The following is a 12,676-nucleotide window of genomic DNA, read 5'->3' as shown; positions in this document are numbered from 1 at the left end:
TGAGGAAAGATGTCTGACACAGACATTGCTAACCCAGAAATGGCATGGCAATAATCAACAGATAAAAAGTGTTACCCTAAAATGTGATTCAGCACTTTTCTCCCACTTCCACTGGAAATTGAAAGGTTGGTGTCTCTCTGAAAAGAGGGGGCAACCCTAGAAATACAACTGAAATACAGAAGGAGGGGGGCTGAATAACTAGGCTACATATAGAGGAGCTGTGGGCCTCCTCCATGCTCCCTCTCTATGCAAGCTTCACTGAAAGGACACATAAGCCATACCAGCACACGCAGCCCTCTGGTTCCATAAACTTTTATTTCCAAACCACCTGCAGGGACCTTACACCTGCAAGCAAAGACCCAGATCCTTCAAGGGCTGGACAGCGAGTGGCCTGGCGAAAGCCCTCGCTAGGAGGCAGAGTCAGAGGCCTCTGAGCTGTCCTTGACATCTGTGCTCTCTGTGGCCTCGCTGACCTCGCTGACATCTTTGCTGTCGCCGCTGTCTTCCGCCCCAGGCCCGGTGCCCACCACAGTCCCAGGGCATTTCTCATCCCGGCAGCATTCGCCAACGTGGTTGACCTTGTGGTCCCCACTCTTGTTCTCAATGGAGCCCAGGACAGAGTGCTTGCTCTTCTCTTTCAGGTCCACCTGCCTCCGCAGCTGTGAGGGAACAGGTGCTCATTTTAGCTGGAACGTGTGTGTTGGGAAGATAAGCAATTTTCATCCACAAAACCCTTAGCTGAATTACAAAGGTCTTGCGCTTTCCTTCCGGGAGACAGCCCAGTCATGTCAGACACTGCCCCACCTTCCAAAAAAATGACCCTCAAAATCTGCAAAGCAGCTATGGGGGGAAATGTTTTCGTTGTTGCTTGCTGCTGTTCACATTTCTAACATCCTTTCTAAACAATCTGCCAAGCACATCCAGAAAACCCCCGTGAGACCCTCGTCAACCCAAGTAGCATGAAACCCCATCAGCTCAACAGGAGAGTAGGTATGAATACGGTTACTGATACTGAACTCCTCCACCCTTTCCATTTGGTTACATGAGCACCCCAGCACAGGGGAGAGGGAGGCACACAGCCTCCAAAGAACTTGAAACAGACAAGCAATAACCTGGCAAAATGGAGGGGAACTGCAAGCAGAGGTTAGCTTTGCTGCAGTTTTCCACTTGTCTGTCTCAGTATATCTGGTTGAGAACTCTTGCGTAGGTATAGATCAGCAGGAGGAGGAACACAAACCTCCAAAAATAGGTGTGGGCAGACTTTTTTTAAAAAAAGGAATTAAACCAGGCCAGTGTGTGGGACGAAAATATACAAGTATCATCTTACCACACACTAATAACTGACAGCAGGCCCCACAGCAATGGATTATGCCAACAGATTCAGCGCAAATGCTCCATTCTCCTAGATGCTAAATATGGCGCACAGTCAAAAAAAATACATCTGTGCAACTGAAATGAAAAAGGAGGACCAGTGAACTCTATGAAATTAATTAGTAAAAGATGTGCACAAAAATGGCCTCAATGGAGGAAGGGGAAAGACATGCCAGGTACGTCCCTTCAAATGTCAAAATATGAGCATCTTTGATCAGCCAAACACAGTTGATTCACAGGATACCTGCATTCAGACCCCTCTGATGTTATTATGTTGTATATGTGTATAAGGTGATTTTCCTTTACTCCCTACCTATCTTAAAAATAAAGAGCAGGGGGGAATTAAACTCTAGAAAGAAGTGCTTGATAACATTAAGGGGCCGATAGACAAAACAAAGTTACAGGGCATCAGACAAGGGAGGAGGAGCCTTGCCACCCAATTCCCTATTCTCCCTCTTCTTAACAGCCTAGGTTTTGCTTTACTTGCTATCTCATCCTCAGCTTTTACAGGCTGAGAAGGTATGAAGAAAGGCAGCCAGAGGTTCCAACTTCCTCTTGCAGGCTGCCTTGTCTGTCTCCAGGTAGTTTGGAATTCAGCCATCAAGCACCTTGCTTACATGGGTCACTTTTGATGCAATGGGTGTAATGTACAGCTAGGAGACAGGCTGGGTCCCAAAGTCCACACCAGTGGAAGAATCTGAACTGCCTTTTAAGGGCCGTTAGTGGAGCAGCAGCCTCGGAGGTGGGGGATCTAAGACTCGCACACTCCAGCACTTAAGGGCACCAGCAGGGTTGTGCTCACCTCCTCCGCCATCTGTGTCAAGTCGCGCTTCATAGCGTACGCATCTTCCCCATCGGCGTAGTATTTGGGCTCCACTTCACTGATCCTAGTGGGAAGAGCAAGCATGCTGGCCTCACTGGAAAAACCACCCCAGTCAAGTCCCCGAAGCCTGCCCCAAGCACGCTCACAGTTGGTCTTAATGCAGAAGAGGCAGGTGTGCAAGCTGGGAAGTCCCAGTTCAAATCTCCTCAGCCATGAATTCACTAGGCAGCTGTAGGCAGGGGACTATTCTCTCAGCCTCAGACCCCCAACCTGTAATATAAGGGTAACAATACTGGCCTACTTCACAGGGTTGTTGTACATATTATCCAGAGAGAGCACATGAAGTGCTTTGAACACTTAAAAATAAATTAAAAAGCACTATATAGACTGGGCTCCCACCATCCCACGGCTGGCCACTGGCTGGAGATGAATGGCGGACAAATGCAACAATGCTTTCCCTTCCTCAGAATAAACACTTAGGGAATAAGACTTTGAGAAGATTTGCAGGTTAGAATGGTGATGGAAAGCCTTCATGGGATCATAAAAACACCCTTCAAAGATCCATGTTTTTTTCTAACCTGCTTTTCATATCTAGCACTGGGATTTCCCCAGTGCCTTGGAAAATTTGTTCAATTTCCCTAAAGGAGATTCAACTAATTTAATCAGATGTGTTTTTAAACATCGTTTAACCCAGGCATCCCCAAACTGCGGCCCTCCAGATGTTTTGGCCTACAACTCCCATGATCCCTAGCTAACAGCACCAGTGGTCAGGGAAGATGGGAATTGTAGTCCAAAACTTCTGGAGGGCCGAAGTTTGGGGGTGCCTGGTTTAACCCCATTTCCAGCAACTGAAGCTGTGCATTCAGGTTGACACGGAGGAGTTGCATCTCGGAGGCAGAGCACATGTTTTGCATACAACTTGCATCTCCAGGAAGGGCTGGGAAGCCTCCTGGCTGGAACCCTGGAAAGCTACGGCCACATGGTGGAAACCAAGCAGATGCAACTTAGGGCTGAGTGCCAAATGCACCCAAAAGGCCCTTCTCTACCTGAGGTCTCTCTCCAGGCTATACCTCTTCCCTAGTCACACCCACTGTCCCCAGGCTGTACTCCCTCTCTGGCTCTGCTTCACACTTGCCACAAGCATTTTGGCCTGGCTGGGGTGTGCATCATTGAACTCTGACAACACCCCTTGGTTGCCTGCTTGGAGCAGAGGGAGGGACAGGAATGTGTGCAGAAACTAGCCTATGGTGCAAAGGTAACGTTTACATTTGTTGCTCCACCCACTTTGCCTCTGGCCCCTCTTATCATAGGCATGTGGCCCCTGGATGGATGTCCAGAAGAAAATGCAAGCTATTGGCTGAAAAAAAGGTTGATGTGGAGACTGAACCTTTGGGGAACACAAGCCATCTCTGGTTGTCACTGGAGCCTTTCAGGTTACTTGCTGGGTCCAACATTCACACACCTGCCAGCAGAAGAGCTTCACAGAGCTCAGAAGAGAGCCTTAGCCACACGAGTTGGTGAGGCAAGCTCTGCTGAGACAGAATGACTTGCTCAAAGCTGCCCAGTGACCTCCGCCAACCATGCAGGGATCCAAACCTCCTTCTCGCTCTGACCAAACATCCACTATGACCACCTTGCCTTCTTGGTACTCACTGGAAATTGAGTGTGTTGGAGTAGAGGTGCAGTGCTGCTCGGTTACTGCAAAGCAAGAGAAGAAAGGTAGTTTTGGTAAACCGAGACGGCAGAGAACATGGGGCTAGACTTGGGATTGCAAGAAGGTCAATCAATCCCGCACGTCCCTCCCTCCCTCACCCTCAAGCAGGACAGAGTTACTGCAAACTGCATCTACCTCCGGGGTAGAGCCTGGGAAGGGATTGTGTGGAGAAGGCAGGTGTGGGGGCTTGGTAGGAAGCCAGTGCTCCCTCTCTAGGAATAAGGAATCCAAGGCAAGGAAGGCCAAAAGCCACTGGGTGCCAGCTTCTGACAAAGGCGGCAAGAGGAAGCAGCACTGGCTTGACAACCACACATCTGTGACGGGTTGCACAGGAGGGCAGGCGCTTCCTCTGCGCATATCCATGAAGTGTTTGGAACAGTGGTGGTGGTAGGAACGTGGCAACCCTGCCCTTAGCCGCATGCGCACAGTAACCATTGTGTAAATTACTACTTACAAGCAAGAAACAAATATATTATGAGCAACAGTGGAAAGCATTGGGAGATGCAGCACTTCAAAAGGACTCACAGAAAGTTTGGCATCTGGTCACCCAAGGTACAAATGGGCTGGGCTACTCGCTAGAAGCATCAGTCCAAGGAAAGGACTGGGTGACATATTTTACAGGAATATATGTCCCCCGATCCGACTCACCCTCACAAGTTGACCACATTCAGTTATCAGAACTGCCAGAATGGCCAGACATCACGCCCAACCAGATTAAGAGGCTAATCGTAAACCAACTAGCCAATAAAGCCCCAGGAGAAGACATGATCCCAGCGGAGATTTATAAGATAAGACCAGATTTCTGGTCACCCATTTTTGCAAAACTTTTCTCATATATTAACAGCTTAGGTTGCATACCGGAAGGGTGGAAGCTGAGCATAATTGCCCCAATATATAAAAAGAGTGATAAGAAAAATCCCGCTAATTATAGACCTATTAGTTTGTTAGATGTAGCTTCTAAATTATATGCCAGACTCCTCCTTGGGAGACTGGAAGAATGGGCAGATACAAATAAGGTGATATCTGAAGCCCAGGCAGGTTTCCAAAGAGGGAAATCCACATTGGACCAGTGCTTTGTGATGAACTTTCTGCTATGTAAATACATCCATAATTTGAAGCAAAAACTGTATGTTGCTTTTATTGATCTAAAATCAGCTTTTGATACGATTCCGAGACACGCATTGTGGCAGAAATTGGGAAAGACAAATATAGATCGCCGTCTATTATTTCTTATCAGACCATTGTATACTGATACATCGATACAAGTAAAGGTGGATCTTGCCAGCCATCTCACTACAAGAATTAAGACCACTACTGGTGTTAAACAGGGATGCATTTTGGCGCCTTTCTTGTTTAATTTTTATATTATAGTTAAAGAATTGGAGGGCCTACAGTTTGCCCCTGTCACAATTCTTGATCAAAAACTCTCAGTTTTAATATATGCCGATGCCCTAGTACTTGTATCTAGAACCCAGGTGGGCACGAGACGATTGCTTGCAAAAATAAGCTCATATTGTACGAGGAATGCCTTATCCATAAATTACAATAAAACACAGGTCACTGTATTTGGGAAGCGCCCCAAAAAGTATGTTTGGCACCTGGACGAACACATCATAAACCAAGTAAAGACGTTCAGCTGTCCAATATTAAATTGCAAGCCTTTAAATCGGCAAAAGCTATTTTGAAATTTGCTGCTTGTAATGGGGGAAACCTAGTCAATCCAGCTCTATCAGTGTACAAAGCAAAATCAATGGTGCAGAGGTTTGGGGTACTTCAAACATTTCTGGTCTGGAACCCCCCATTTTAAAGAGCTCTTTTAGGCCTTCCCAAAGATGCCCATTCCGCCATGGTTATGCTGAGCATAGAGAGCCAAATAGATAAAAGAATCCTCTGCTACTGGTTCAGAGTTCAACAGATGGACAACAATACGTTACCCAAAAAATGCCTGATTGAACTTGTGAATGGATTACCCCTCAAAAACTGGGTACATCACACTGTACAATTGATGGGCAAATATGATCTCTTAATGTCTGAGTTTAAAGAACTTTCCCTACATGCTCAGTTTTTTTTTTTCAAACGTACCATAAGGATAGTGGCTACTAAAAATGACTTAAATTCCATGTATTCATCCACATGCACTCCTTTATATTTTAAACTTAGAGAGGCCCACGAACATACATATTTTAATGAATTGACTTTTGTACAACTCCGGAAAGCTTTTACAGAGTTACTATTAAACACAATAAACTCTGCTTATAGAGATGGGAGACACAGAGGCATTCCAGTAAATGAACGTGTTTCTATTAGAGGATGCCCTGAATTAGAAGACCTTACGCATTATATGTTACGTTGTCCTTTATACAGTGATGCAAGAGAACGGCTTTTGACACCTATAATGACAAGGTCCCCTGGCCAGAATCCTTCTGATAAGATTCTTTATCTCCTTGCAGTCACAGATAAATATGTGATCTGGCGTGCAGCACTTTTTGCAACTGCCGTCAGGAAACTTACAAAAAATTATATTGCTGAGGTAGCTATTAACTGTAAAGGAGATGAATTTATCTGACCCCATCCATACCAAGATGCAGCTTTCTCACCAAAGTTGTACACAATTATCAATTGTATTGTTTAATATTTCTTTTAATACATCAGTGGCCACGTGATGATTTTAGTTTATAAATTTTATTATTTAATGTTTTAACTGGTATATTAAAGTGTTTCCATAGCTTTGTGCTGATTAGGTCATGTTTTGATAATGTAAATGTTCTAAGTTTTGTACCAAATTTGTATATATTTTACTGAATGGCATTGTATACATTGCGGCAGCCTTTGGCTATAAGCAATAAACTTGATACCGAAATACCATTGTGTAACAAGAATAGCACATTCTTTGGAAGCCAAAATAAGTGGAGATGAACAGGGAGCGGGAGAGAGACTCACCTCTTGCGTACGTGCAGGGAGACATACTTGGCATTGAAGTTCTCAATCATGGCTCGTGAAGCCTGGTCCATCAGCTTTTGGGCCAGGCCAAGGCGTCGGTGGGAACGCTTGACCGCCTAGGGAAGGACAAAAAGCCATCAGAAGGAAGAGACATTCCATAAACTTTTCTACCTTAAGACACCCCTCCCCTCACACAAACAAAGCCACTTTCTGAACTTACAAGTTCTGGGATGCCCTACACTAATGCTATGCCAAACATCTGTTTGGTGCAGTGGTACAAATTCCAGTGATGGACACAAGTGTCTGTAGATCACAGTGAATTGACAGTAGAGGAAGTTTTAACAAAATGGCAACCCGCTTCCTCGTATGGCCACTATTTTGGTAGATGCCCAGATGGGGAAACCCAGCCAGATGGGCGGGGTATAAATATGTTGTTGTTGTTGTTGTTGTTGTTGTTGTTGTTTTGTTGTTGTTATATATTATTATATTTTGTCTGGCAAGGGGGGCACAACTGGCTCTTCTGGGCATTGACCTGAATGGCAGGAACCAAATAATTCTGTCCTCCAGCTTCTGCTTCCAGAATTACTGCTCAGGCTCTCACAGAACGATCCCTAGGCACTCAGCAGTTCTCACAACCCCCCTGCCCCTTGTATTTCATCATCCGTACAGCTTAAGTGCTTAGGGGCGTCCTAACAAAAGATTGAGTCCTGCTGAGAGGAGACACGGCCAGCCTTCCAAGCCACTGCTCCCTACTTGCCACATCTCAATTGTCAAACATGCCCAGGGGGTTGTAACAATAGAAACCAAAGTATTACCAAGGATGTGATATGACCATGGGGCACATCATCAGGGTCTTCTTCCCTGGAGAAAAAAAAAGAAACTGAGTGTGTCAGTTCAGCTCCAATCTTGCACACCCCACAAACGTAACGAGCTAAGCATCAAGACCAACACTACTGCAACACTATTTTCTCCACCATGCCAGTCTCTTTATCACACAAACCAAACACCTGGAATATAGTCCCTTCCTTCCACACCTTTTCAGTTTGGACTAAAACAATAACAAGACACCTCAGAATACAGGAAAGGAACCTGGCAGAAATATGAAGAAGAACTCCTGCTCTCTTAGAAAAGAAATGGCAGAAGCAGAAATATAGCTAAAGTGGAATACAGAACCTCACATTGGAGCTTTTGTTTTCCCCAGATTTCTTGCCAGAGTTTTCACAAGAACGCTTCCACCATTTCAGCCATTTCCTCAGCAAATCAATTGTGTGTCACCTTCAACTACCAATACAGCAAAAAGCAGCTTCTTTTGGTCTACTTACTGCACAAAGAATATAGTTTTGATTGTATCCTGCTATCAGGCAATTAAGTGTTTTCTTGCAGCTTCTTCCAGGCCTTATACCAATCATTTTTAGGGTGGTGGCACCCTAAAACATCCAAGTATTTCCATAATATTTATGGCTATTTGACAAATTTGAAAATTTAGAATGCCAAGCCTTCACCAGTCAGTCTAGCTCAGACTGGCTTATTACACAGTGGACCAACTTGGTTGGGCATCTACCAAGGCCCACAAGCCGCCACTGATAACTGGTGCCCACGCTCCAAAGGTGCACATGGCTACAGGAAGCTCAGAATAGGGGAGGCAGAGGTCAGAAGCAAAGCCTGAAGTCATTGCTGTGGCCATGCTGTCTCATCCCTGTACACCAACTAGTTAGCCAAGGAAGGTCCAAGGTTGCAGTGTGAACATGAGAAGCCACTTGGCCTGCTTGCAGCTCACCAAACCAGTTGTTCCAGGCAGGCGTCAGACAGAAGAAGCTCTGCAGCAGCTACCTGGCAGTGCCAAGACCAGCCATCTTGCCCATAGCTGGGAGGGAGCCTTGAGCCTGGACTAGCCTGCCCGCTCCCAGCCCACTGGGAAGGAAGGAAGGAATGGAATTAAGGAGCATGAGGGGCATTCCCTTGGGATGCCCACCCACCACCTCTGCCCCATGCGAGTTAAAGGTTCTTCCCCAAGAGTCACCACAGTCACAGAGCCACACCAGAAAACTTAAGAAGGCAAGAAACGGCTTATTTCTTACTGAGCAATTGCACAGGGTACTATTCTAGTTAAGTACTTGATTCATCATTATATTCACTCTAATCGGGCTTACTTTGCAGGAATAATAGTTGATAATATCAATCTGCCCAATATGTATCTACATGTTCAAAGTAACTGAGCCCGTTATTAAATCATTTTAAATTAATGTCTGAATCAGGACTAAACAGGATGAGAGAGAAGAAATACTTCTAAAAGTTTAGGTTTAGTTCAGCATTAGATATAGGTCTCAGCTATACCAGTTTCAAAATGAAATTATACCACACACTTCAGGGAAACTTTAGCAAAAGTAGCTACTCCTGTTCAAACATCAAGAGCAGAAATATGCAAAAAGCTGAGCTACCTGCTTGCTGGTCCTATCAAATATCCTACATCAGTCTTAATAATAATAATAAAATACTGTAAAATCCATTCAAATCTGTTTTAGTTAACACGATATTTTACAATACTGTGTAGCTGGACACTATTTCTTAATATAAACTTAAAATAACTTTTTTGTTTCCCTAGTAGTTGCAATAGCAGCCACACATTCAATGCATTCATTCATTCATTCATTGCATTGATATCTATCCAATTTGACCTCAGCACAGCTGCTTGCCACAGGACCCCAGCCCAGCCTCAGAGAGACAAAAGATGTACAGTGGTATATAACACTCTACAAAAGATGAGGAGTCGTCTGCTGAAGAGCTACAATATGCAAGCCAGGTGACTCGCACCATAATGTGGCAGCAACAAAAATACCCTGTTTCTCATATTTTAAGACATACCCATAAAATAAGCCATAGCAGGATTTTTAAGCATTCAAGGAATATAAGCCATACCCCGAAAATAAGACATAGTGATAGGCGCAGCAGCAATGCCGGCCGCGGCAGGAGGAGGAGGAAAAAAATAAGACATCCCTTGAAAATAAGCCATAGTGTTGTTTTTTTGAGGAAAAAATAAATATAAGACGTGTCTTATAATATGAGAAACACGGGTATGCTGCTGTGGCCAGCCAGCCAGATGGTGGAGATATCAGTCGCCATCCTGGAGCCGAGGCATTTTCACCTGGGGGATCTTCAAGGTATCCACAAGAGTGGAATTTAGAGTGCTTCACTGCCCACCCTTATGCCACCGAATTCCCTCTTCCCCTAACTGCCAGGACTAGTCAGCAAAGGGGAAGAAGTGAGAGGCATATACCCTTTAAAATATGTGTATTGCTAGCATATGCTGGAGCCTCCTGTGAAGCTGCAGTGCAAGAGATACAGTGCAAATATACAGAGGCATACCAAAGCCATGCAAATAAATGATTCTACTCACATTTTAGCTAGCACGTAGCCCACAATCTTACCGTTCTCATCCTCAGCAATGTAGGAGAGCTGGGGGAGAGCAAGGAGGCAGTTAGACCAACATAGTAGGCTCTCTTGGGGAAGAAGCAGCACAGCCACCCACAGGCATGGCAGAAGGCAGCAGTGCCGAGAGGAAACGTGGCTCTTGTCCAAGCAGGATCAAAGAGCAGCCTGTTCCACAGGCAAAGCAATAGATAGATTATCCCATCCATCTAGCCACCACAAAGCTTGAGCCCATCCCTAAATACTATGTACTTAGCATTTATAAATCAGTGCTTTGGGTAATCAAAGCACTTCAAATATATTATTTAATTGGTTGGGGAGGGCATAGAATTTTATCTTACTCTTTACAACAACCCTGTCAGACAAGCCAGCATTTTTATAATCCCCATATGGGAGTGAGCGTGGATGTTGAGACAGAAAGTTGCCGCTTTAACAGGCTGAAATGTTGAGAATATGTCTGTCAGTCCCCAAAGTGGCAAGACGGAAATACAGTTGACTCGCAACTTAAGCACGTTTAATTTGCATGAATTCAGCTTTATGCGCTTGGCTGAAAAATATATTTAAAAATTTTAAGGGAGTGGGTGCCCAGGAGGTGGGAATGTTGACAATCCCAACCACTATTGCACTCACCTTGGGATAGTGTTCGGAGGTGGAAGGAGTGTCTGTTTGGTCTATGCACAATTTCATCTTTATGTGCTACCCCCAGAAAGTAACCCCCACCTAAGCTAAGAGTTGACTTTATGTGGGAATAGAACAGCCAAGAACAACCACTGCAGCCCCAGGGACACCATCGGGGGAGCAACCTGGGCAGGCCACCCAGTGTGTTTATGGTGGGCTTGAGGTACAGACCTCCCTACCTGCAATGCCATGCCAGAGTAACAAGTGTTAATTAGCTAGCTCAGCCACAGGCCCAGGCTGGGCCTCCATGACAAAACCACCAAGGGCAACCAAAAGATCCTGACAAAATCTCAAATGTTGCTAATTAAAGCTGGGGAAGGCTGGTAAAACTCGCCCTGTCACATATGAGGCATCATGGCCGTCTCCCAGAAGCTAGAGGCCCAGCTCCCAGACAAAGGCTGTGGGAGGCCAGCAGGAGATCTTGGGTCAGAAGGAGCACCACAGTTGCCAATACAAAGGGGCGGGAGAGAGAGGGTGGCAGGCGGGGGAGAGGGGTGGTGGTAAAGGGAGTAGCAGATTTGCAATCAAGGTCTCTTTGAAGGACTGAGGTTGCCCATTATTCTCCACAACTTTCAAGTCACTAGTATGTAGACAGAGTTACCTGGGGCCAGGAGAGTCCATGATAGAAGTAATATTTCATTTGATAGTTCTCTGGCAAGCAAAGGAGGTTGCAGTGTTGCATGTTCATCAGGTCCTCGGGCTGGAGCAGAGGAAAGGAAGAAAAACTGAAACAGAGCAGAGAGAGAGATGCACCCATTCACAGCTCCTCCCCTCCCCAGTAGGACTGACATTTGCTGTGTCATGGCAAAATAGAACCTCCTTATTCAGAGGCACTGTGCCTTGAAATAAGAGATGCTAATCTGGAAAACTAACAAAGTAGGACATGACAGCTATTCTCTCCACCTGGCTGTTCACCTACTGGAAACAAGTCTCCCTCATTTAAGAAGGGCTGTCTTGCCAAATCAATCTGACCCGCAAACCTGACTACCAGTACCCATTTCCTTCAGCAGTCAAACAGAGCTTCTTTATTCTGGAGCAGTCTATATTTCCCAATGCCAAAGGCAGTGCTAAGCTGATCTCATCTTGTTTCTAACAGCAACCACCGGGGTGCCTCCGGAAGCTCACAGAGCAAAGGGCCGTAAGGGGGTGGCGGCTACCCCATCTTGTCCCCCAGGTGCCCAGCAGGGCACTGCTCCTGTCCTTGGAGGCTCCACCTAATCCTCGCGGCAAGGTCGATTTTGTCTGGACAAAGCAGTTCACGCAAAGCCCGGTTCTGGCATGTGACCCTCCCTGGGGCAGGTTCTAAGTGCCCGGGATCCTTTAGCGGTCATTCCTGCGTGGAAAGGGGCTGGACTCGAGGACCTCTGGGGATCCCTTCCAACTCTACAATTCTATGACTCTAGGATTCCTGCATTGCAGGGGGCTGGGCTAGATGACCTCTGGGGATCGCTTCCAACTCATTCAAGGAAAGGCCTTAAGCCGCAGCCTCAGGCCTCAAAGCCCAACCGCTGCGCCGCCCACGCCCGCCCGCCCGCCCACCCACCCCGCCGTCGCGCGACCCCGGGGCTCGAACCCTCGCATTCCGGATGTTCATGGTGGTGGCGGCGGCGGCGCTCTTCCTTCAGCCCACGATGCGGCCGGAACCCCCAGAGCCCTCTCTAGAGCCGGAACACAGGCTGGTACCGGAGCGGCGCCGGAAAGCACGCGTCCATCTCCGCCCCACA

At 46.3% G+C, this 12,676-nt stretch overlaps 1 protein-coding gene across 1 annotated transcript; it reads right to left on the bottom strand.

Annotated features, from left to right (window-relative positions):
* Positions 1 to 296: 296 nt before the first annotated feature.
* On the bottom strand, positions 297 to 12,672 carry NAA10 (N-alpha-acetyltransferase 10, NatA catalytic subunit). Its single transcript, XM_035141277.3, has 8 exons — positions 12,526 to 12,672; positions 11,554 to 11,652; positions 10,243 to 10,301; positions 7,664 to 7,709; positions 6,849 to 6,964; positions 3,848 to 3,892; positions 2,174 to 2,258; positions 297 to 659 (listed from the first exon to the last, which is right to left on the bottom strand). The coding sequence occupies exons 1-8, from the start codon at positions 12,544 to 12,546 to the stop codon at positions 408 to 410; spliced, it is 723 nt and encodes a 240-aa protein (XP_034997168.1). The 5' UTR covers positions 12,547 to 12,672; the 3' UTR covers positions 297 to 407.
* Between the last annotated feature and the right edge of the window lie 4 nt (positions 12,673 to 12,676).

The sequence above is a fragment of the Zootoca vivipara genome, chromosome 15 (assembly GCF_965207765.1).
Source record: "Zootoca vivipara chromosome 15, rZooViv2.hap1.1, whole genome shotgun sequence".
Classification (NCBI taxonomy): domain Eukaryota; kingdom Metazoa; phylum Chordata; class Lepidosauria; order Squamata; family Lacertidae; genus Zootoca; species Zootoca vivipara.
The sequence above is the reverse complement of the archived record's forward strand: the minus strand, read 5'-3'. Positions and strand labels throughout refer to the sequence as shown.